This window comes from Crinia signifera, chromosome 2, assembly GCF_055691185.1.
Source record: "Crinia signifera chromosome 2, ASM5569118v1, whole genome shotgun sequence".
Lineage (NCBI taxonomy): Eukaryota > Metazoa > Chordata > Amphibia > Anura > Myobatrachidae > Crinia > Crinia signifera.
In genome coordinates this window covers 77,109,976-77,135,064 of record NC_139218.1, presented here as the reverse complement: position 1 = coordinate 77,135,064, position 25,089 = coordinate 77,109,976, and the positions used below count along the sequence as shown (strand labels likewise).

The 25,089-nt window shown below is 45.4% G+C and overlaps 1 protein-coding gene across 1 annotated transcript in view; it reads right to left on the bottom strand.

Moving 5' to 3' along the window:
* Positions 1-950: 950 nt before the first annotated feature.
* VEGFD (vascular endothelial growth factor D) overlaps positions 951-25,089 on the bottom strand; it is a 67,957-nt gene continuing 43,818 nt past the window's right edge. The window contains exons 3-7 of the mRNA XM_083172441.1: positions 23,104-23,294; positions 20,815-20,960; positions 9,012-9,115; positions 3,357-3,531; positions 951-1,197 (exon numbers count right to left, since the gene is read on the bottom strand). Of these exons, the coding sequence (XP_083028567.1) occupies positions 1,077-1,197; positions 3,357-3,531; positions 9,012-9,115; positions 20,815-20,960; positions 23,104-23,294 (737 nt within the window). The 3' untranslated portion in view covers positions 951-1,076. The remainder of the gene's footprint in view (positions 1,198-3,356; positions 3,532-9,011; positions 9,116-20,814; positions 20,961-23,103; positions 23,295-25,089) is intronic.

The following is a 25,089-nucleotide window of genomic DNA, read 5'->3' as shown; positions in this document are numbered from 1 at the left end:
TCCTGCACCCCTCGAGGACTGGAGTTGGCTACCCCACGTCTGAGATATAACTTCCCACACTGACAGGTAATACTATCTGGGCTCTGGGCATTCAGATCTGTATACAGTGTGGTGACATGTGGGAGCTCAAACTGAGGACTCATCAGCACTCAGGGGTAGATTTATTAAGCTTGGTGAAATGATAAAGTGTCTGGTTTTTATCACCGGCCAATCAGTTCCTAACTTTGAAGTTAGTCTTGAAAAATGACAGGTAGGAGCTGATTGGCCGGTGATAAAAAGCAGACACTATCACTTCACCGAGCTTAATAAATCTACCCCTCATTCTTAAGCCGGGTCACACTAGATGATTATTTGAGCGACTTGTCCAATAACGAGTAATTCAAATCGTCCTAATGTATACACATGTGTCTACTAGTAATGCGCACGCCTGATGCTCACTAGCAGGATTTCTCCTTGTCGTCTGTCGTCTGTACATGCAGCTCTGCAGCTTAATTGGAGTATATAGTGATGCCATCCTGCCGAAGGCAGCATGCCCCCCCCCCCCCCCCCCACACACACACACACACTCTCAACTCTCCCTCCCTTCGCTCCCAGAATTGACACGTGTGTAGACACTTGGCGATGCTGGGTCCCGTCGCCTACGATGTCCTCCTGAGTACACATCATCTAATCCAGCATTAAAAAACAGATAATGAAGTGCTGTAGTCCATCTACTGTACCACACATATGCAAATACGAGCAAATTAAAATACACAATTAGATTAGATTGGTTATTATGGTCCAAATTTTGGTCTTTATAGTCAAGATGATACAACTGATGGCTTGCCTGCGTATTTTAAGCTTTAAACATATATTTCATAGACAATCCATATAATCATGGATCCCTAAGAAAGAATAGCCTTATCAAAACAGTGAACATTGTTTAAATATCTATTTATAAAGAAGCAATGGAAAAGTATTGTCCATTTTATTAACATGGCATAAAAAGAAGAAGTTCAATACATACATAAATGTGCGCTTTCATTTTAGAGTCTGGAAATGTTTATTTGGAGAGTTCTAGAAATCAAGAAATCTGTTCATGGGTTTTCTCTGTTGTGGTATGAAAAATTTCCTTTTTTCAAGCAGTTAAAATGCTTAGCACAGACTTTACTACCATCTGGGCACACTGTGGCACGAAATGGGCAATCATCTTTACAACTGTAGAAGAGAAAGAAAATATCAGAGTCTTGGTGTCAAACACATTTCATTTTGAATGAAAAAAAAGGAAAAACTTGGAGAGGACAAAAGAAAGACGCTTACAAGAAGGAAACGCTCAGAAGTACAATATGAAAAGAAATAATTAAATGGGCTACATTCCATTTACATTGTACAGTCAAATCTCAATTGCAGTTCCCTTTCCACAGGATGAATGCTCCACCTCACATACCTTGAGAAAGGTCCATTTACGTGTGAAACATGTAGGTGAGAAGATGTGCGCTTTCGGGCTGAAGAGAGTGCGGAGACCAGTGACTTGGGTGGGCTGTCTGTGCTGTTTCCATGTTGCAATTACTGATCACACTGAATTCTACAATGTTCTCAATACTTCAATAAATGTTTACTACTTGTGATGTATGTATCAATTTTTATCTTATATTGTTATATTAAAAGCAGTATTACATTACCACTATATTGCATTTTACTCATTCTTTAGGATGCTCTTCAAAGATAAGCATACTTTGCCTAACTACTATTATACATGATGGCGTTTCCCCGTATGACCCTGTATGTATCTTATATTCCCACATGACCTATGTATCCAGTGTTATGATTCGGATGTAAACCCCAAGCCGTAACCGCGGTTTAGAACAGTCACGGCAGATCCTACACTGACTCTGTAGAACTCTTCCATTGATGGCTAACACCTGCAAAACTAATGGTGTGTACACACGGTACAATCCAGCATGAGATTTTGACTATATACATAGTGAAAAACGCATCCTGATCGCACAGGTTTTTTACCTTGTGATCCTGGTGCACGCTCCTGGGACAGCACAAATTGAAACCCAGATAGACAGGGCAGCAATAACTATATAGTGGAAATCTAAAGCAGATAGCATGAATTGTATGTAAATAGCACATGAATTAGCAAAGATTGCATAGCAAGTCGAATAGCAAAGGAATCTCACCGTATGTATACACCATAAGGCTTCAACTCTAATAGCCATGTTTGGAGTGGCAAATTAAGTCCGCCCCAAATCCGGTGCCACCAGGTTTTATGTGGAACAAAGTGTCAGCAATCTTTGAGAAATAACAAAAGGAATTACTGACTAATGGTGGTCTAACAAGGTAAACAAAAATATCAAGGAACAGCATTGCTGTATACACAAAGAAAAGAAGCAATCTAATTGCATCCCCGATCTAATCGCAAAACCAACTGAGCGACCAAGTTGCAAACAACCAGAGTGACCAAGTCGCATATATACAATTTTTTATACACCACACAAAAGCACAAAATGACACCACTGCAAGCACAATAAAACACCACACTAAAGACGAGAACTAACGCTGCCAATGGGTAACAGCCGATTGCGGTGGGAAAAATACAAATATATGTAACCTAGCAGTGTGCTCCACGATGAGGAAGTGGCACTCTGCCAAACATGAAAAAACCTGTAAGGACACAGCTGACCAAGGCCAAGCAGGGACCGAATGGAGGAGGCAGGATGAATAGCTAAAGGAAAGCTATCACCGGCGGGGCTGTGCTGGACTGACTCCCTTAAAAAGGGCAGGTGACCAATGACCGGAGGAGTCGCCTGCCCAGCCCCCTGGACCTGATTTCGCCAGCTGTGTTTAGGCGTGCCCAACTCGCTTCCCCATTCCCCAGCAATCACTGGGCCGAAGTCATCACCGGGTGTCCAGGAACCTGACAACTGCAAGAGCGGAGCGTCCCTGGTTGCTGAGTAGACACTGACGCTTTTGGAATGAAATGCCGGGTCCTGACATCTGTCCAGCAAGGAGCCCCCCCAGTACTGAAAATCCTGCAATTTGTGGTTCTTGGAGGTGGGGCCAAATGATGCAATTTGCATCTTTAGCCCATCCCTCCCATGAAAAGCAGCGAGTTGCGGGTAATTACCACTGCAGGGGGAAGATGCAGGGGGGGGGGGGGGGGGTTGCACGCCGGTATCTGGAAGGGTTGGCCACCTTTCTGGGGGGGCTGGGAGGGGGACCTGATTTTCTTGAGCCTACCGGGGGTAGGCAACCCTGTCACGCTGTCATGATGATAGGCCTATTTTTATGTGGAGACCTGGAGCTATAGGTCCATATGCCTCATTGTTATCTGGCTCTGTATCACCCTGTATAGCTCATATTATACTCACCTGCAGGTGTCTGGGTAAAATATTTGACTTTTCTCACGGCAGCTATGTATACTCTCACTGCATTCATTACAGGTGCAATTCTCTTTATTTAGCACATAGTTCCTGGGGCATTTAAGCTTGCAGACACATTCACAGCTGTCTTCAAACTCCATGTGTGCACCACATAAGGCCAACTCTGTACAAAAAACACACAATATTGTCCGATAGTTATTTTCTGAAACAGTAGATACACAGAAGTTACATTTTGTTGGTCGGTCATTGCTCTTTTAATCTTATCTCATCCATTGTGTGTCATCAGTTCCAGACATTGGCTGTTCTGCCCAGTGTAATCAATTAATTGCACCCAAAAGGGCTACAACAGCTGGATCCTTTAACTCATGGGGAACCTTCAGCACTCCAGCTGTTGTTGAACTACACATACCAGAATGCCCTGCAACAGTTGTAGCATAGCCACAAAGCAAAACTGTAACAAAGCGTGCTGGAATGTGTAGTTCCACAACAGCTGGATTGCCGATGGTTCCCCATCCCTGCTTTAACTGGAAGGATGAATAATCCCTGCAATTTCTGACTTAAAATGGCCACCAGACCCTTTGGATTATCCACATGGTTTTGTAATATCATGCAAAGCTAACCCCCTTTGTTGTGAATTGCTTTTTGTTCCTGCAATCTGTTAATCTGATAAAAGGCCTCACTTCTTTTCACAGAATGAAATTACCTGGTACTGTTTTCTTGTTTATATCTAAAGTAGGGATGTGCGGGCTCGGATTTCCCAGATCCGAGCCCACACGGACGTCATCAATCCGAGCCCGGATCCGAGTGGTGCTCGGAGCTTCCCGTCTGATTCGGATCCGGCCGCGCGGGAAAACCGTCATTGCCTGGCGCCGGATTCTCGCGATGCTTTAAATAGCGGCTCCTGTGCACACCGTCTTCACTCCAGTCTAGGAGCGGGTTGGGAGAGGGTGTGTTGGTGCTGCTGCTGGGGCTTGAACTGAAGTTGTCGCTGGGGCTGTCTGCTGGGGCCTGTCTCCCTCAGTGCTGCTGTGTACTCTGTCCTCTCTGCTTAGGGTGGGATCACCCTAGAAAGGAGGACAGTCAGCTGTGTAACACTAAACTGAGTGATAACTGATTCTGCTGTGTGCCTAACTTTGTACTTGTAGTACTACTGTCTCCTCTGTGCTGGGGCCTACCTCTGGTGCTGTGCTGTAATATTAAATATTATATTATATATATAGTCCACTGGTGCTGCTAGAGCCTGCACTGAATAGAGGCTGCCAGTACATACTCAGTGCACTGGTGCCACTGCCAGTGCTACTGCCAATAGGAGTACCTAGGCTATTATATTTAACTAGGTGATTCATCGCGCCCTACGGGCGCTCTTCACACCGTCGTAAGGGGCTGCGCCCCCTTAATTTGTGAACGTTTGTATATGAGAAATATGGTTTGTATATGAGAAAGGTCAACACATGTAAATGTTGACATAAGTGTGGCACTTCATTGGTGTCCATGTCGACACATGAGAATGAATATGAAAACATTCAAAAAATGAAAAAAAAAACTTCAAAAACTCATGTCAACCTTTTTCATTGTCGACCATAGCCATGTCAGTGTTTTCCATGTGCAATTTAATTCTGGAGCTGCCGCGAATCGCGGGGGGGTGCCGCGAATTGCGGGAGGGGGGGTCGCGGGGGTGGGTGCCGCGAATCGCGGGAGGGCGGGGTTCACAGGGGTTCCGGTGGGGGGTTGCCGCGAATTGCGGGAGGTGGGGGGTCACGGGGGGTGCCGCGAATCGCGGGAGGGGGGGTTGCGGGGGGGTGTGACGCAAATCGCCACAAGAAAAAATCAACACAGAAAGGTCAACACATGTAAATGTTGACATAAGTGTGCCACTTCATTGGTGTCCATGTTGACACATGACAATGAATATGAAAACATTCAAAAAATGAAATAAATCTTCAAAAACTCATGTCAACCTTTTTCATTGTCGACCATAGCCGTGCCAGTGTTTTGCATGTGCCATTTAATCCTGGGGCTGCCGCGAATCGCGGGGGGTGCCGCGATTTGCGGGAGGGGGGGGGTTGCGGGGGGTGGGTGCCGCGAATCGCGGGAGAGCGGGGTTCATGGGGGTTCCGGTGGGGGGTTGCCGCGAATTGCGGGAGGGGGGGGGTCGCGGGGGGGTGCCGCAAATCGCCGGAGGGGGGGTTGCGGGGGGTGTGACGCGAATCGCCACAAGAAAAAAATCAACACAGAAAGGTCAACACATGTAAATGTTGACAAAAGTGTGCCACTTCATTGGTGTCCATGTCGACACATGACAATGAATATGAAAAAATTTAAAAAATTAAAAATAAATCTTCAAAAACTCATGTCAACCTTTTTCATTGTCGACCATAGCCATGGCAGTGTTTTGCATGTGCCATTTAATCCTGGGGCTGCTGCGAATTGCGGGGGGGGGGAGGGGTGTGTGCCGCGAATCGCGGGAGGGGGGTCGCAGGGGGGGTGCCGCCAATCGTGCAAGGGGGGGTCGCGGGGGGGGTTCTTTTTGCCGCGAATCGCGGGAGGGAGGTCGCGGGGGGGGGGGTGTTTTTTCCGCGAATCGGGGGGGGGGGGGGGTGTCACGGGGGAGGGTTTGCCGCGATTCGCGGGAGGGGGGGTCGCGGGGTGGTGGTTATGCCGCGAATTGCGGGAGGGGTTGTGGGGGGGTTCTTTTTGCAGCGAATCGCGGGAGGGGGGGTCGCGGGGCTGTTTTTGCTGCGAATCGCGGTAGGGGGGGTCGCGGGGGAGCGGGTGTTTTTGGCCGCGAATCGCGGGAGGGGGGGGGGGCGCGCGGGGGTGGGGGGAGGTTTTGCCGCAAATCGCGGGAGGGGGCGCTCACCTGGTGGCTGTGGAATAGCAGTGCTGGGCAACATGGGAAGGCAGTGGGTGTCTGGCACTGTCTGTGGGCTCACTGGGCTGGTTCTCTGTCACATACCTCCCAACATGACCCTCTCAAGGAGGGACACAATGCTCTGTTTCTAGACTTCCCCTTAATGTATGATTGCCATCACCTGTTTTAAACAGGTTAATTTCTCAGAAAGGTGTTCAGCACAGATGAAGGCAATCACACATTAAGAGGAAAGTCCAGGAACAGAGCGTTATAGACACAGACACCCACTTTGAGTGACAGATGTAGCCAAATATATAGGAGATTAATAATTAATACTTGTCCTGCAGTGCTGTAATAAATTCCAGGCTGCTGGTGCCCTGCCAACCAGTACCTACTGCAATATAATTATAAAATCATTCTGCTGGTGCCTAGTATTGCCGCATCTACCTGTCTGGTTCCTAGTACTGCCGTATCTACCTGTCTGGTGCCTAGTACTGCCATATCTACCATCTGGTGCCTAGTACTGCCGTATCTACCTGTCTGGTGCCTAGTACTGCTGTATCTACCTGTCTGGTGCCTAGTACTGCCGTATCTACCTGTCTGGTGCCTAGTACTGCCGCATCTACCTGTCTGGTTCCTAGTACTGCCGTATCTACCTGTCTGGTGCCTAGTACTGCCGTATCTACCATCTGGTGCCTAGTACTGCCGTATCTACCTGTCTGGTGCCTAGTACTGCTGTATCTACCTGTCTGGTGCCTAGTACTGCCATATCTACCTGTCTGGTGCCTAGTACTGCCGTATCTACCTGTCTGGTGCCTAGTACTGCCGTATCTACCTGTCTGGTTCCTAGTACTGCTGTATCTACCTGTCTGGTGCCTAGTACTGCCGTATCTACCATCTGGTGCCTAGTACTGCCGTATCTACCTGTCTGGTGCCTAGTACTGCTGTATCTACCTGTCTGGTGCCTAGTACTGCCGTATCTACCTGTCTGGTGCCTAGTACTGCCGTATCTACCTGTTTGGTGCCTAGCACTGCCGTATCTACCGTCTGGTGCCTAGTACTGCTGTATCTACCTGTCTGGTGCCTAGTACTGCCGTATCTACCTGTCTGGTGCCTAGTACTGCCGTAACTACCATCTGGTGCCTATTACTGCCGTATCTACCTGTCTGGTGCCTAGTACTGCCGTATCTACCGTCTGGTGCCTAGTACTGCCGTATCTACCTGTCTGGTGCCTAGTACTGCCGTATCCCATTCTCTATATATACTACCTGTCTGTTGGTGCCTAGTACTGCCGTATCTACCTGTCTGGTGCATAGTACTGCCGTATCTACCTGTCTGGTGCCTAGTACTGCCGTATCAGTCCAGGGGTGCCCCCATGTGTGCTGTATAATTATATGGGTTCCCCCATGTTCCCCCGTATCAGTCCAGGGGTGCCCCCATGTGTCCTGTATCAGACCAGGGGAGCTGCCCTTTTTTAATGAAAAGAAAAAAGGTGTTGTTTTTTTAAATTTTACTGCAAGGGCTATTAAATGTGCTGTATCAGTCCAGGGTTGAGCCAAGAGTGCCGTATAATGCGAGGGGTGTTGCTAAGTCTGCTGTACAATTCCAGGTGTGCTGCTCTTTTTTTTAAATTAAAAGAATACAAGTTTTTCTTTTTTTACTACAGGAATGTTGCCATGTTTGCCGTATAAATCCATGTCTGCCGCCATGTGTGCCGTATCAGTCCAGGGGTGCCTGCATGTGTGCGGTGTAATTCCATGGTTGCCCCCATGTGTCTGTTGTTACCCAGTTTGTCTTATCACTGTCTACTATTGTAAAGCGCAACGGAATCTGCTGCGCTATATAAGAAACTGTAAATAAATAAATAAATGTGTCCGTATCAGTCCGCATGTGTGCTGTATAATTCCAGGGGTGAGCCAAATCTACCGTACAATTCATGGGGAGCTGCCAAGTGTGCTGTATTAGTCCAGAGGTGATGCTAAGAGTTCTGTATCAGCCGAGCGGTGATGCTAAGTGTTCAGTATCAGTCCAGGGGTGATGCTAAGTGTGCCATATCAGTCTAGTGTTTGTGCCGCACACTTGTGTGGCTTAGCATAGTTATCCAGCTACCTCGGTGCAACATTTTGGCCTAAAAATAATATTGTTAGGTGTGAGGTGTTCAGAATAGACTGGGAATGAGTGGAAATGAATGTTATTGAGGTTAATAATAGCGTAGGAGCAAAAAAAAAAAAATTATGTGATTTTAGCAGTTTTTATGCTTTAAAAAAAAAAAAATCAGAACCCAAAACGTTTAGGGGGTGTTTTGGCAAAACCCATTAGAACCCAAAACCTGAAGGTAATCAGAAACCAAAACCCAAATCGCAAAAAGTGGCCGGTGCACATTCTAATCTAAAGAACCTTACCACATAACCAACCCTATGGGTGACACAATTTACTTATGTAATATTTCCCCCTCAATTTCTTAATAATACATTTTTAGCCTAGGGATGCCATGAACATTTTTTTTTATATTCTAGGGTACTGTAATTCAAAAAGTTTGGGAACCACTGCATTATGGACATCCCACTTCCAGTCTTAAAACACCCCTGGTTATATCAGTGATATTTTATATCATATGTATACACTATTGAGTATGTATACAGCTGTATTAGGTCTTATCCTTTAAAAATCAATTATTAAAACTGGCAATGAGAAAAAGGACAATGAGACATAAGAACTGAACTTAATGATACACATACTGTAGATTTACTGTGTTTGTTCTGGTGCCATTCTTGACTTTAAAGTCACAATACCTTTCTTTCTTCTATTAATTGAAGAATTCTTGTCAAGAACACACTCACACTGGTTACTGTCCCATTGCCAACCAAAAGGACAATGTCTGTTTTCTTGGAGACAACTAAAAAACAAAATATAGAGAATATTATATTACATATTGTCTGTTGGACTTTGATACTAGACTACTATACTATACTAGACTAACTACTATATTATTTGATGTTTTATTGCTATTCATGTCCATTCAGGTAATTCCTCCACTATTATTGTATGCAAGGAAGAAGGGGAGAGCTCCTTAAATTATGATTTGTTGTAATTTTATTATCATTTGTATTTGTAATATGTGGATACTATGCGATTTTTATGTTATTTGGACAGTCACTTTTATTGTATTTTTAGATATATCTCAGGGTTGTCTACCCTCCCAGAATGGCAGGGAGGGTCCCAGAAATTGGGTCCCCCTCCCGGGCCTCCAGGTCAAATGACGCAACCGTGGGGCTAAAATGATGCAATCACCCTGGACCGTTCATGGCTCCTCCCCGAACCGCCCCTTTTTTTCTCCAGGTGATGGCCCCACCCCCCTGCTTCACTGAGCTAGCTGCCCTCACCCGGAGAGGGCAGCCAAAAAAGTCGGTAACTACTGTATGATATATCTTTAACATATATATATATATATATATATATATATATTTGGGTTGTTCAGACCGACACTCTCCCCAATTAGTAGAATCCACGTGGGTGCCTTCTGGTAACATACACAGCATCCAATACAAACAGGCAGCGGCACTCCACGAATTAAAGGTGCAAAAAGTTTAATACCGACGTTTCGGGGTATGTGCTTCCCGTTTTCAAGGTTAACAGTGCACTGTTAACCTTGAAAACAGGGAGCACATACCCCGAAACGTCGGTATTAAACTTTTTGCACCTTTGATTCGTGGAGTGCCGCTGCCTGTTTGTATTGGATGCTATATATATATATATATATAGATAGATAGTGGACGGTACTATATATATGAAATAGATGGGGGCCTGACTGCACTGCTTTGCCTGGGGTCCACTAATGCTCTTGAGATGGCCCTGGGGCTTTGAATTAGTATATTTATAATTCTTGGAAACACAGTACATGCAATGGTTAGCCGTAATGCCTCACAGCAAAGAGGACATGGGTTAAATTTTCATCATGGCCCTAATTGTGTGGAGTTTATATATTCTCCCCATATTTGCTTGTGAGCTGTGCCATTGCATAGGGCCTTTGAGGCCACCAACATTGCTTAAGAGCACCATATCGTTCAACTGTACTGATTTAGCCAAAACAGTACCGTTTTTTTAATGGTCTATACCGGCTAAGAATGAATATACTGATTTTTATTACCTGTCCAAGTGGCGGGACTGCCAGAAGCAACGGAGTTGCCACTTCTCCATTGTCTCTGGAGTCTGGCTCCATGTGCTTGGGGTCAAAGAAAGGAGGAGCGAAGCTTTAACAGCGTGCACTGTTGCTACAGTTCTGTGATGCTGACTGTGGGGGCTTGAGTGTCTGGTCGCAGGTGTGACGTGTCATCCATCTCCGACCACAGAGGGGTCGGGAGAACGTGACACTGACTGTGGGGGCTTGAGTGTCTGGTCGCAGGTGTGACGTGTCATCCGTCCACGACCTTAACAGAGGGGCCTGGTGGAACCTGTCTAAATGAATTCATGAGCTGCAGTGTGCAGCGCAGCTGCTCCCAGCAATTTCCCAGGATTTATTTTTTAAAGAGCTGGTGGTCAGATGAAGTACTCTTCTCCTCCCAGACATCCACCGGTAAGAAGTGCCTGCAGCGTTGCTGCGCATGTTGTGTATGTGGAGGGTGGGGTGCCAAGGGGCTTCTTGGAAAAAAAATTCCAGTACACATTCGGAAAGTGGGTGTAGCCATTCCCACTTCACCTGTGGCCACACCCACTTTACCCTTGACCATGCCCCTTCCGAGGATATGCAGCACATGTGTGTCTGGCTTACAATGTGACTACAGCCTGTGGAGCTGCTGGGAGCGGAGTGCGGCTGACTAGCTGGCAGGGGCTGGTGCGGTCACTGCCCGCCCACCACTGAAGGGTTCCGGTGGGGGGGAGGGGGGGGATCACTCATCTTTGACTGCCTGTGACTGTACCTTTCCTGCTGCTGCTTGCTGGCTACAGCTCACTACCGCACTCCAGTGGCCGGTGCACTAGGCAAATGCCTAAACCTGCCTAGTGGTGGCGTCTGACTGGGGGGGGGGGGGGGGGCGGGCATTGCAGCTCAAAGAGCCTCTGTCCATGTTCCCTTGTTGCCAGGCCACACCCCAAAATTTCTTGCATCCCGCATTGCATTATTTGAAAGGTATTTGGGAGGTATGTTATAGGTTCCAGATGCCCTAGGCTAATACACAAGACCAGATAAACACATTTTTAAAAACAATTATTTCTGGGTGGTTTCTGAGGGGGGGGGGAGCCAGATAAGTGGCTATAAGGAAAAAGAATGATAAAATATCTGTGTCTCATAACTCTTGGATTGTACAGGCAGCATGGGCTACTGCTGTTGCTTCCACATACTGTATCTGCACGTTTAAGGACATAATGTAAATAATGTAAAACTGCACATGAGACCATGGTTATCTCATGCAATTATGCTTGACTGTTTTACCTATTTCCTATATTGATTTCATTTATATTTACCTCATAAAACCCTTGCTCTCTGACAGAGAAAAACCAGACCCCTTGGTGATTCACGGTACAACACATGCAGACAATAATATCCCAGCTTTTTTGTAAGGCATTCCTGCTTATTGTGTAACTAGGTGATTCATCGCGCCCTACGGGCGCTCTTCACACCGCGCCCCCTTAATTTGTGAACGTTTGCATATGAGAAATATGGTTAGAATTGTATGAAAGATGCCCTGTATTGCAACTTGAGTTAAAGGTGAAATGTGTTAAATAGAGAGCATATGATGTGGAAGGGGGTGTGTGTTGTTTTGTTTAATTAAAAAGCAGTTACAGAGTAAGATGTACAATGATAGTGTGGATGGTACAGTGACATTTGTGGGTGTGGGGGGGGCTGTGTGTGCGTGTTGTTTAGGTGTGTGTGTGCAATAGTATAGTAGGGTGTTTTTGAGTCAGCGGCTCCCCAGTGGCGGAGGTCACGACACAGGAAAACAGGAGGCTGGGTAGTGATAGGGGTGTGTGGGCATAAGGGGGACTAAAGAGGAGGGTGGGAGACACTGTGCAGCTTCTGCCAGTGGGTGGGGGTCCAGCGTGGCAGTACAGGAGTACAGGACGGTGGCCCTGAGTCAGTGTCTCCTCCTACTGGGTGGGAGTTAGGGTGCATGAGAGCAGGAGGCTGGGCTATGAGGCATGATAGGGGCATAGGCGTGTGCACAGGGGGTGCCGGGGGTGCACAGGCACCTCCTAATGAGTGGCACCCCCCTCCCCCGCACTATTGCAGCACCTCCTGGAGACCGCTGGTATGGGAGTAAGCCCCAAGTCCTCACAACAAGGCTGCAGCCGCTCAGAGGGGGAGAGTTCCGCGATTCGCGGGTATTAAGGGGTCGGGGCTTAATGCTGCAAAATGCCCGCCCGCAACAGATACCTTGGCTGGAGCCTGGATCAGGTAGTGTGCTGGCCCCCCTGCCCCCTCTCCCTAACACTCTCCAGTGCACGTCACGGTCACAGACTGGTCAGTGCGCTCCGCTCACTTGGGTGAGGAGACTTCGTGGAGGTGTCTGGGAGGTGTAGTCCCACGAAGTCTCCTCACCCAAGTGAGTGGAGCGCACTGACTAGTCTGTGATGTGCACGGCACCCGGAAGCACAGAGAGATGCTGTCAGTGGGGAAAGAGGACGGCATCCCAGTGAATGGCTTCCTTTCATCTGCCTGTTACCAGAAAGCTGTACCTGCACATCCACACACGCCTGTGCACTACAGCAGGATTGAGCTGACCACAGCAACAAGGGCTAGAGGTAAGAAGTGGGACGCCACTGCTTACCCCAACCCAGATCATCCAACCCTGGTTTTTCCCCTTTGTATCTGTCAACTACCACAGACGTTAGTTACTCACTGACCCAACTGCACACAGGGAGGTACATAAGTTGCTTGCATGACTTATGGTAAGTAAGGGGATCTGTTGATACCCCCATTCCCAACAGGGCCCTCCCTGCACACAGTACAGGTCAATCAAACCATACCGCGTATTGACTATTGTGTCCCCAGGTTTAGGACCTCCTGCTCACACCCCTTTTCCCCGAGTGAGCGACGTGGTGGTATCCTACCTGTGGGTCACACTGAGACTTACCAGACCTTTCCTCTCAAGAGAACATCCCCCACTCCCTTATCCCACTTAGCATTAATACATTTCTATCATGATTACACCTTTTCCATGAAATTTTTTTACATACACACTGTACAATCCACAGGTTGTTAGAGATATATTTTCAGATTTAAAAAGGTGAGCGCAGAGTTTAAATACTACCAGCACTATTATACCTTTGAGTTTGGACCACTTATCCAAGTATACTTTGATTACACTTATCTTGAGCACTGACATACCGTCTTTCTACAAGATGTAATAGGCATAACGATGTGTGGCATAATGTGTAATGGGCATTACTGTGTGCTGCGTAAAGTGTAATGGGCATCATGGTGCGTGGTGGAATGTGTAATGGCATCACGGTGTTAGGTGTAATATGTAATGGGAATTCCGGTCTGAGGCGTAATGGGCATCACAGTGTGAAGCGCAACGTGTAATGAGCATCACGGTGAGGCACAACATGTAATAGGCATTACGATGTGTGGCGTAATGTGTAATGGTCATTACTGTGTGTGGCATGTGTGATGGGCATTATGGTGTATGGCATTATGTGTAATGGTCATTATGTTGGGTGGCATTATGTGTAATGGGCATTACTTTGCGTGTGGCATTATGTGTGATGGGCATTATGGTGTGTGGCATTATGTGTAATGGGAATTACGGTGCGTGGCATTATGTGTAATGGTCAATTTTTGCAGCACGCCTTCGGTGCACACTGTCCCTATTTCTAGTATGTGTTGAGGGAAATGATTAATTCTGAAGTGCATATACATAAATACAGTAAGTCACCTTCTATTTATTTATTTGCATTGATGCCCAATAGGCATTGATGAACACGCCCAGTAGGCTGTGATGGACACGCCCAAAAGGCATAATGAACACGCCCCTCCAATAGTGCACCCCCTAAGAAAATGGTCTGCGCACGCCTATGGATAGGGGTATGTGGGCAACACAGCGTCAGCGACTCCCCAGTGGTGGAAGTTACAGTTCAGGAGAGCAGGAAGCTGGGTAGTGATAGGGGTGTGTGGGCATACCGGGGGGGGTGCCGCGAATCGCAGGAGGGGGGGAGGCGCGGTGGATTGCTGCGAATCGCGGGAGGGGGGTCGCAGTGGCGGGTGTTGCCGCGAATCGTGGGAGGGGGGGTCGCGGGGGGGGGGGCGTTGCGGGGCGCTCACCTGGTGGCTGTGGAGTAGGTTCCTGGGCAGCATGGGGAGGCAGAGGGTGTCTGGCACTGTGGGCTCACTGGGCTGGTTCTCTGTCATGTGAGTCAGTCATGTGAGTCAGAGGCTCCACCCAGCGTTACAGACACACTCACACACTTTGAGTGACAGATGTAGCCAAATATATAAGAGATAATTATCATTAGATATGGATGGCTCTCACAATGTTACATTTTGAAACTTCATTTTTCACCATTGTACATGCACTATGAGCAGAACTATATTTTTGAATTATATATACGTATGTCCAGTATACTAATTTTTTTATATTAACTATTGATGTTAAGGTTTATAATGCATGTTGGTGCAAAGCTGCAGCGTGATGACATATATATTTATTTATTATTATTATTAACAGTTATTCATATAGCACACACATATTCCGCAGCGATTTACAGAGAATATTTGAGCATTCACATCAGTCCCTGCCCCAGTGGAGCTTACAATCTATATTTCCTACCACATGTATACACATGATGAACAAGGGAAGGGGGAGATGGGAGGATACCGATGCACTAGTCGTAGCACTTAATATGAGGTTCTGTTTCTAGACAGGATTCAATGTAAATTTCCACAATATAAACAGTAGTGTGCTGAAATGTCGCTATATAATAACAACGTGGAGGTGCTCCCCTGAAAGTAAAACAGAACAGTACGAGATAGAAAGAAAAAGTACTCTGGTTTTGGGGGCACAACTTATTCAGATTATTCTTTTAAAATTTAACTTTTAATTATTTCTCTAGTAAAGAATAAAATACACTTAAAACACATATACAACTACAGGCAGATACATGGAACAAATATTGAGTGATGTTAAGGGGCATACACACATACAGATCTGTGCTAAGCAATTTTGCTAAGCAATTTTGTAGGTGTCAAGATCTCCCATACACACGCAAAGATTTGTGCTAAGCTATTTTGCCAAGCAATTTTGCTAAGCAATTTTGCTTAAGCAAAAAAAGGCTGGGTAGTTGTTCAGAATGAGAGATTGCGATCAGTATCTCTCATTCTGTAGACACAGAGAGCTTTGCAGTCATTTGCTAAGCAATCTGACTAAATTGTGACTGCATGCACTGACTTAGTTAGCAAGAGATATTTAATCTCTCGGAGCATACACACAGAGAGATCTGTGCATACTTTCTAAGCAATCTAGTCAGATTGCTTAGAAAATAGCACAAATTTGCTCCGTGTGTACACCCCTTTAGAATTATCTCGTACACTCAAGACTTATTTGCTTTGAATTGCTCTATCCTAAATGAGGTGTCACCACTTTTTATAAATATTAGGCGACTTTTGAGCTCCTGACAAATAAATACAATTTTTAAGTTTTGCAAACAATATATTTATGGTTAACGCATTACTCCAATATTTTTAAATACCCTCCTGTGAATTTGGTCTCTGACTGTGTCTACAATGAACAGTCAGGCTTGCAATACAAAAATAAATATTAGTGCATGCAATATATGTCAGAGCACAGTGGGAGATAGCGGAATATCTCTACTTGTGCTCAATAGCATTTTATAACAGGTATTTGTGAACGGTATTCAAATGCAGTGTTACAGGGGTAACAGGTATGGGTAATAGATTAACTGTATTGAAACCTGATACTGATACAAGAATAATGGTATATTCATATAAGCTTCCTGGTGAATACCAGTGTAAGTATAAAGACGGATGCCGCTGGTATATCTGCGATGCCTCCCAATAGAACAGGATAGTCAAAGGAGTGATAAATGGTGGGAATGCAACCCTGACCGTTTTTAGGGACTGCTGCTTCTTGCACAGGGTAACCGCAACTTCTACAAGTTAGCGAGTGCCCTTTTTCCTGAATATTAGGGTAGAAATTAAGGGTATTACTTCTGTCCCTTTCCTGATAGGGAAAACACCTGTTGATATGAGATCAGTGCAGGGTATTTACCTTTAGTACTGGGGATGAGTGCATACCAGTAAGAGAACCGTAATAGGTAAGGTGTTATAAGAAGGTAGTTCAGCCTCTTATGTTTCAGAGCACGCTGCTGCTCCCCACTTGCCCTTGGGTATTGATGGGGGGCGAGCGGCACTCCAAAATATAGCGTAAGCTGGTATATGTAGTGAAGGAAGTAGGGGGGGACAAGAGTCTGACGTATTGCGATCCTGTAAAGCAGAGTCCCCAAGTTTGAGTAGGGAGGCACAGTCGCAGAAGAAATACCTTACATATTTGTTGTCGGACACGTATTTTCAGGAGCCCGGGGAGAGAGCCTGCTGTGAGGGTATTGCTCCGTGGTCCGGGTCTCTGTGCGTCTGTTACCAGCGGTCATAGGTTCAGGTTTAGATCATGTCCCGCTCAGTGTGTCAGTGCACGCTGTTGCTGATGGTGTGCTGTGCAGTTCAGACGGACCGTTTCGCAAAGGCTTGCTTCGTCAGTGTCAACAAACTTCATACATTTAGGGCCATGTTGGGAATTGAACCCATGACATTATTGCTGTATCTATCAGGTTGGGTACATCCCAATGGTGAAAATCCTGATGGATGCCCCTCCCCCCCCCCACCCCCATGGCCTCACCCTAGCTTATGTATGTATCTATTTATTTATCTACAGTATATATATTTACCTTATAAAGTTCAGTGTAATAATATAAGAATAATCACCAGGAAAAAACTAAATAATCTTTTCTTTGTGAATATTAGGGTAACCATCATGGGTGCTTAGTTACCAATAACTAATGGCAATATTGTATCAATTTATCGCTGCTGAACAATTCTGTAGTGTCCAATCCCAGCACCTGTAGCTAGAGCACCACTTACTAATACTTTAGTGAGCGCAATTTTCTAGGCTGTGGATTTGCTAATGTTAGCAAGTGTTGCTGCTACCCAGAAATTTATAAAGACGTCCCCTGGACTCATCGCATGCTCACTCACAATTGCAAACACATTAGTGGACTATGGGCCAGTTCTGTTAGCAAAGTAAAAAAGCAATGGGTCAAAACCATGTTGCACTGCAGGTGGGGCAGATCTAACATGCAGAGAGAGTTAGATTTGGATGGGCTATGTTCAAACAGAAATCTACATTGCAGTGGAAACAGGGCCTGTACAAGGCACATCAGTACATCAGGTGGGGGGGGGGGCCCTGCCACCGCCACGCTACTCCAGGGGGGGCCAATGCAGCGGCCCGTCGAGTCACTCTATGTGGGGGTGCATCTGCCCCATCGCTCACCCCCATCACGGGGCGAAGGTGGTCATGCTGCCTCTGCTGACTTGCTCTGACACATGGTCCACGAGATGGGGGGTGGGGTGCCGTCACCGGAGCAAGTCAGCGGTGACTGCACGACCACCCCCCCTGGTGCGGGTGAACTGTGGGGCTCAACTGGCTTTTTTGGGGGGGTATCGTGCAGCCCCCACTGACCTGCTCCCAAGTGCCACCCTCCAGTGGCCGACGCCCCCAGGCAAATGTCTAAGAATGGCTAGTGGTGGTGCCAGCCCTGCCTGTGACTGCCCCAGGAACAGGGAAGAAAGAGTACAAGAGGCAGCCTGAACTGCAGGGAGGCATCGATTGTGACCACGCTGGGGTATCCAGGAGGCAAGCTGTACTGCTGGGGGTAGAGGAAGAGGAGGCTGGGTCTACTGCTAACCCTTCCCTGCTACAGCCTAAACCCCAACCATCTCCCTCTCACAGCCTAACCCTGACCTCCTCTTCCATTGCCTAACCCTCCTGCAGCCTAACCCTCTCCTGCCGCAGTCTAACCTTAACACTTCCTGTAGTCTAACCCAAACCCTCCCTTCCCACAGCCTATACCTCTCCTTCAGCAGCCTAATCCTAACCTCCTGTCCAGTAGCCTAACCCCCACCCGTAGCCTAACCTTTCCCTCCAGTTACTTATCCCTAACCCGTCCCTCGCCCATCCTAACCCTAACATCACCTCCCATAGCCTAATCCTATGCCTCCCCTCCAGCAGCCTAACTCTAACCGTCCCCTTCAGCGGCCTTAACCTATTCCTCCCCTCCTGCATCTAAACCCTCCTCTCCTGCAGCCTATCCCTTACCTCCCCTCTTGCAGCCTAACCTTACCATTGCCTCCCTAGCCTACTCCTAACCATCTCCTTTACCCAACCCTCCCATGTTGTAGCTTAACCCTAACCTATACTTAAACCTCATCTACCCTCCCGCAGCCTAAACCCTAAAACTAACCTTCCCCAACTTTAAGTTGAAACTGTATTCACAGCATGGGTCAGAGATGTAGTGTAGGGTATAGAGGGGTCAGTGATGTAGTGGTGGGTATAGAGGAGTCAGTGATGTAGTGGTGGGTATAGAGGGGTCAGGGATGTAGTGGTGGGTATGGAGGGGTCAGTGATGTAGGTTAGGCTTTAAAGGGGTCAGGGATGTAGTAAATGTTCCCTCTAATTTTACAAAGGCTATGTGCGGCAAAATATATTGACTGTGCAACTTTGGAAGGAAATTAAAAAATGTGTGCGAACACACAGCTTAGAGCAGGCCTGGGCAACACCGGCCCTCCAGATGTTAATGAACTACACATCCCAGGATGCTTTGCATTAGTTTTTCTATGTGGCCATGCTGAAACTGATGCAAGGCATACTGGGATGTGCAGTTCATCAACATCTGGAGGGCCGGTGTTGCCCAGCCCTGGCTTAGAGGGAACACTGGATGTAGTGTATGGTATAGAAGGATCAGTGATGTAGTGATGTAATGTAGTGTATAGAGGGGTCAGGGATGTGATGTAGTGTAGTGTATAGAGGGTTCAGTGATGTAGTGTATGGTATAGAGGGGTCAGTGACGTAGTGTAGGGTATAGAGGGATCAGTGATGTAATGTAGGGTATAGAGGGGTCAGTAATGTAGTGTGGGGTATAGAGGGGTCAGGGATGTAGTGGTTGGTATGGAGGGGTCAGTGATTTAGTGTAGGCTTTAGAGGGGTCAGGGATGTAGTCAATGTTCCCTCTAATTTTCCGAAGGCTGTGTGCAGCAAAAGATATTGGCTGTGCAACTTTGGAAGGAAATTAAAAATTTTGAGAGAAACACAGAGCTTAGAGGGAACACTGGATGTAGTGTATGGTATAGAAGGATCAGTGATGTAGTGATGTAATGTAGTGTATAGAGGGGTCAGTGATGTAGTGTATGGTATAGAGGGGCCAGTGACGTAGTGTAGGGTATAGAGGGATCAGTGATGTAGTATATGGTATAGAGGGGTCAGTAATGTAGTGTGGGGTATAGAGGGGTCAGGGATGTAGTGTGATGTATTGAGTAGTCAGGGATGTAGTGTGGGGTATAGAATGGTCAGGGATGTAGTGTAGTGAATAGAGGGGTCAGTGATGTAGTGTATGGTATAGAGGGGTCAGTGATGTAGTGTAGGGTATAGAGGGGTCAGTAATGTAGTATGGGGTATAGAGGGGTCATGGACTTAGTGTGGGGTATAGAGGGGTCAGGGACGTAGTGTGGTGTATAGAGGGGTCAGGGACGTAGTGTGGGGTATAGAGGGGTCAGTGACATAGTGTAGGGTATAGAGGGGTCAGCAATGTAATGTAGGTTATAGAGGGGTCAGGGATGTAGTGTAGGGTATAGAGGGGTCAGTAATGTAGTGGTGGGTAAAGAGGGGTCAGTAATGTAGTGGTGGGTATAGAGGGATATGTCACAGGCACAAAGAAGTGCAGATGCAACTGCAGCAAAGATGTTTCAAAAACAGGCCTAATGAGGAGTAGTTCTAGCCCCCTCAACAGACCTTACCCACTAAAAAGTCCTTGACTCATTAGGGCTGCTACCATACTTTTCCCGGGCTGCTTTTCATTCCCCCCCCTCCAGCGGGGATCGGTATGAAATCCCGGTGGTCGGAATCCCGGTGGTCAAAATCCCGATGCCGGAAGCCATGGTGGGTATTGAACCCATGACGTCAGTACTGTGAGGCAGTAATGCTAACCATTACACCACCCGTAATGGTGTAATTTAACGGTAATTTATAGTCATCTTAATAGAATTATATCTTGGCCAACTCAACCTGAAAACGTTGTGGTGCCCCTGAGTCTGGTACACAATAGAGATTTCTTAATTCGACTTTCAAAACACATAAAATACTTATTCTAAAAGAATGCTATTTATGTGGAAAATACAATGGCACTGTTTTATCTGCTCTCAAAATAAATGTTCTTTGCAACACAGATAATTACTGCCAGACACAGAGCCAGTCACTCTTGTAAATTAGTTTGATAACGCTTTTCCATTTACGCATAGGCAGTATATGCACTGGCAGATGAGCCCATTTGAATGTGGAGAGAAACAACTGTTGGAAGAATTCAAATATTAGTTACCCAGATTCTGGATTGGGAGCCGATCTACGTATAATGGTAGATGGATGACGAGCCCCAATCGGCGAACATTTGCAGCTTGTGTGATTGGCAACCTTGATAGTTACAGGTTCCGGTGCTTGAGTCAGAGGCACCGAAATTTGAAATACCTAAGAAAAGAAATGAATTCGTTATCTCTGGCTTAGTTTTCCCTGACATAATTGTTTTGTATTGTTTTTATAGTTTTATGCTATTTTTCCTATATAAGAATTTACTTTAATTTTAGAATTTACTACCTGTCCAGTAGCTGGTTGTTGCTGGCATTTCATATCACCTGAAGGAAACATACCTACAGTAGAACTCAAATATATAATACATATTCATCCCTATCATGTGACAAAAAAAGTATGCATGTAATGGCAATACCACACTACTTATCCATAGAACTACAAATTAAACCCAGCTCTAATAACACATTACAATTCTATGCAAGATAATAAAACAGATATTGGTACTTATGTATTATCTGGGCTCCCATGTTAAATGCACCCCATTTTTTCATACCCCTACTATCCAACTACGCATGGAGTTGATTTTATATAGTGTGGCGAGCGCAGCGAGCCACCGTGCCCGAAGCGTGGCGAGCGCAGCGAGCCCCGCAAGGGGACACGGTCTCATAAGAAAAACGGGAGCCCAGATATTACATAAGTACCCAGATATTATATCTAACGTACAGGTAAGTGGACAGGTAGGAAATAGTGATCACAAGATGCAAGATGTGTGCTTTAATAAAGCTTTATATAAAGTCTTATATACACTGGTGTATGATCTTATCACTAGCATTGGATACAAAGGAAAATGTAGTAAGCTGTAAAATGACTCTACCGGGCTATACACAGTAATCCAATAGTATGGTCTAAATACACCTACATTTCAAAATGCCACTTTTAAACAACTCATCAGAGCTGAATGGAGTCTTGGTTCCCTACTCACAGTGGGCTTGATTCGGAGATGGACGTTGTTGTATCCGCTCCAATGCCTGGTGCCTAAGTCACGAGTGCGCTAATATGAACATTCCAGTTTTATATATATTTTATATATAAAAGACGAATGCGCGGCACTCCATCCATTTTCAATCAAAACTTTTTATTTCAAGTGTAGCAATGTTTCAATACGATATGTATTATCTTCAGGAGCCTGAAGACAATACATATTGTACTGAAATGCTGCTACACTTGGAATAAAAAGTTTTGATTGAAAATGGATGGAGTGCCACGCTTTCGTCTTTTATAAACTTACCTACACGGGCACCCTCCAAATTTAAGTTGTTTAAGTGGCTGTGCCGGACCTAAAAGTTTTTCTATTATATATATATATATATATATATATATATATATATATATAACAAGACTGTGCTTACCGGCACTCCTCGGACTTGGCTCAGGTATTCAGAAATTTCAACCGGACACAACTGGCTTCGTGCAACGTTTCGGGACACTTTATTTACATCCCGTCATCAGGCAGTGTACATACCGGGATGTAAATAAAGTGAGTTCGAGCGGACCGCGCTGACCAGAAGTTGTCACCAGGCCATGCACATCCAGGAGTACAGCGCTTCAGAGTTGCCAAGAAACTACTGAGCTTGCGCTCCACGGCATGGCCTGGTGACAACTTCCGGTCAGCGTGGTCTGCTCGAACTCAGCGTGGAGACATGGTAAGTGTCACTTGGTGGGGTATTTAAACGTTGATTGTTGCATTGGTAAATTGCTGTAGGATTGTGTCCTGACGAAGGGGGTTACACCCCGAAAGCTTGGCATCTATGTAATACACATCCTTTTTGCTTTATTACTTTGCCTCCTGAGTGCCATTATTTGGATTTGGTATATATATATCTACAGTATATATATATATATATATATATATATATATATCTATATATATCTATATAGATATATATATATATATATATATATATATATATATACTGTATCCAGCTGCTGAAGGAGTGAAGGAGACACATGCATGTCATTTCATAGCTCCTCTCTTGGAAGTCGCATGAGACTACTGATTTTACAGGAAGTCTCCTGCAATCCACTGGGTACTTCGCCACCATCCTGCCCAATTCCTAGAAAAGTGGGCAGGATAAGAAGGCTTGTACTGTGTGTTCATGGACTGTTCTATTTCATTACACTTGTAAACTGGACAACAGTGTATATTCAGGTTATGTTTGACTAATTACAGTCTACTAAGTGATTGTGTTAATATGGAAGTAAATGCAGTATACTGTATTTGGTATAAATGAAATGTTATTACCGATTTCAACACATAGGATGTGCTGGTATTCAAACAGGACACACCCTCTTCATTGCAGCATCCCCCACACCTGTATACAGAGACACAGGGCGGCTTGTAGAAGGTACTGGTAGCCGTACCAATGTCCTTCCCAACATCTAGGCAGGTTTCTCTGGGCATGCACTGTGTCTTCTGCCACTCCTCATCAATCACTGTAACAGTAGAAGAATATGTTACCCTATTTTGATGACACTAGTAATATTTATATAGTGAATTGGTTACACAGTACTCCTTCATGTCCGTTTATTACCCTCTGTTCCACTTTGCACTAAGCAACTGCAACCTCAACTACTAACAGGAAGATTTAGATCTGTATACCTACCCAATAGAGGGCAGGAATACTCCTTTGGCTGACATGCTATTGCAGTTTATATGAGACAATGGTCTAATAATCTATATAATAAGTTGAAGAATCTGTGTGCGTGTGTGCGTGTCCGTCGCATTGCGGACACACCGTGAGACTCAGAGATACCAAATTCAGCAACAAGATACCTCTGGACCCGGTGGTGTGCACCTCGAAGCCGTTTTTGGGAAATTTCACTTAGAAATTTAAAAAACACCAAGTTTTAATTTACCTTCATTGATGTTCAGGGGAAAAGATCGATGATCTGGGAAACCGTTTGCAAAGGAACAACTCCACACCTGATTTCATTGCTGTCATTGAGTATGAATGACACATTCTAACAATATGGTGAAGGCTTTAAACAATTAGGAAATAATGGAGGATATACATAGACCACACAACACACACACATACACATTGTACACACACACACAGTACACCACATACGCGCACACAGCACACAACACACACATTTATACGTAGAGCACCTCACACACTTACACATTGGACAGATACACACACACAACACACCACATGCAGTACAATACAAATCCATACACACTACAACACACACCCAAAAACAGTACAACAAACACACAGAACACACACACTTAAACATTGCCAGGATACGCAAAGCACACTACACACACATATATACGTAGCACACATCACAAACTTACACATTCGGCAGATACACACAACACTCACAGTACAACACACACCCACATTCACTACAACACACACCCAAAAACAGTACAATACACAAAACACACACTTAAACATTGAACAGATACACACAGCACACTACACACACACAGATTTATACATAACACATCTTACGCACTTACACATAGGGCAGATACACACAACACACACACATAACATACCTCTAACAGCACAACACACACCCACATTCACCACACACACCCAAAAAACAGTACGACACACACAAAACCCACACTTAAACATTGCACAGATACACAAAGACACAACACACACATACTGTATATACGTAGCACACCTCACACACTTACGCATTGGACAGATACATGCAATACAACACACACAACCACATACACTACAACACACACACAAAAACAGTACAACACACACAAACACACAGAACACATAAAAAATAATTTGCCGTTTATTTAACCGTCTGTACCGGCAAATAAAAACTGTACCTAATGTACCGTTTCTACTTTGTTCCCCATATCCGTCTCTCCAGTCCTCCAGACTGTCACTGCGCTCCCCAGCCAGTTGCACTGAGAAATCTTTGTCCTGGCCAATGCACCCATTGATCAATACAAAGTGGGTACACTGCACTTACCCTGTTAGTCAGTTGGATACCAGGCACTGCTCTGCCTTAAGGGTTTCCCAGACTCTTTTGGTTCATAGATAATGTTTGGTCGATGGGCATGAGCGCTGCATGTATTTGTTTGAATGTTATGAGTGTAAGAAGTTGAAGAATAAGACTGAGATGAAGATTTGTCACGTTATAGTGTACAATTTACTCAACAAATCGTGAAAAAAATATGTGTACATAGAAGTACAGTACAATCAAGAAATGAAAGTAGGATTAAAAAATAAATTCTGATTCAAAC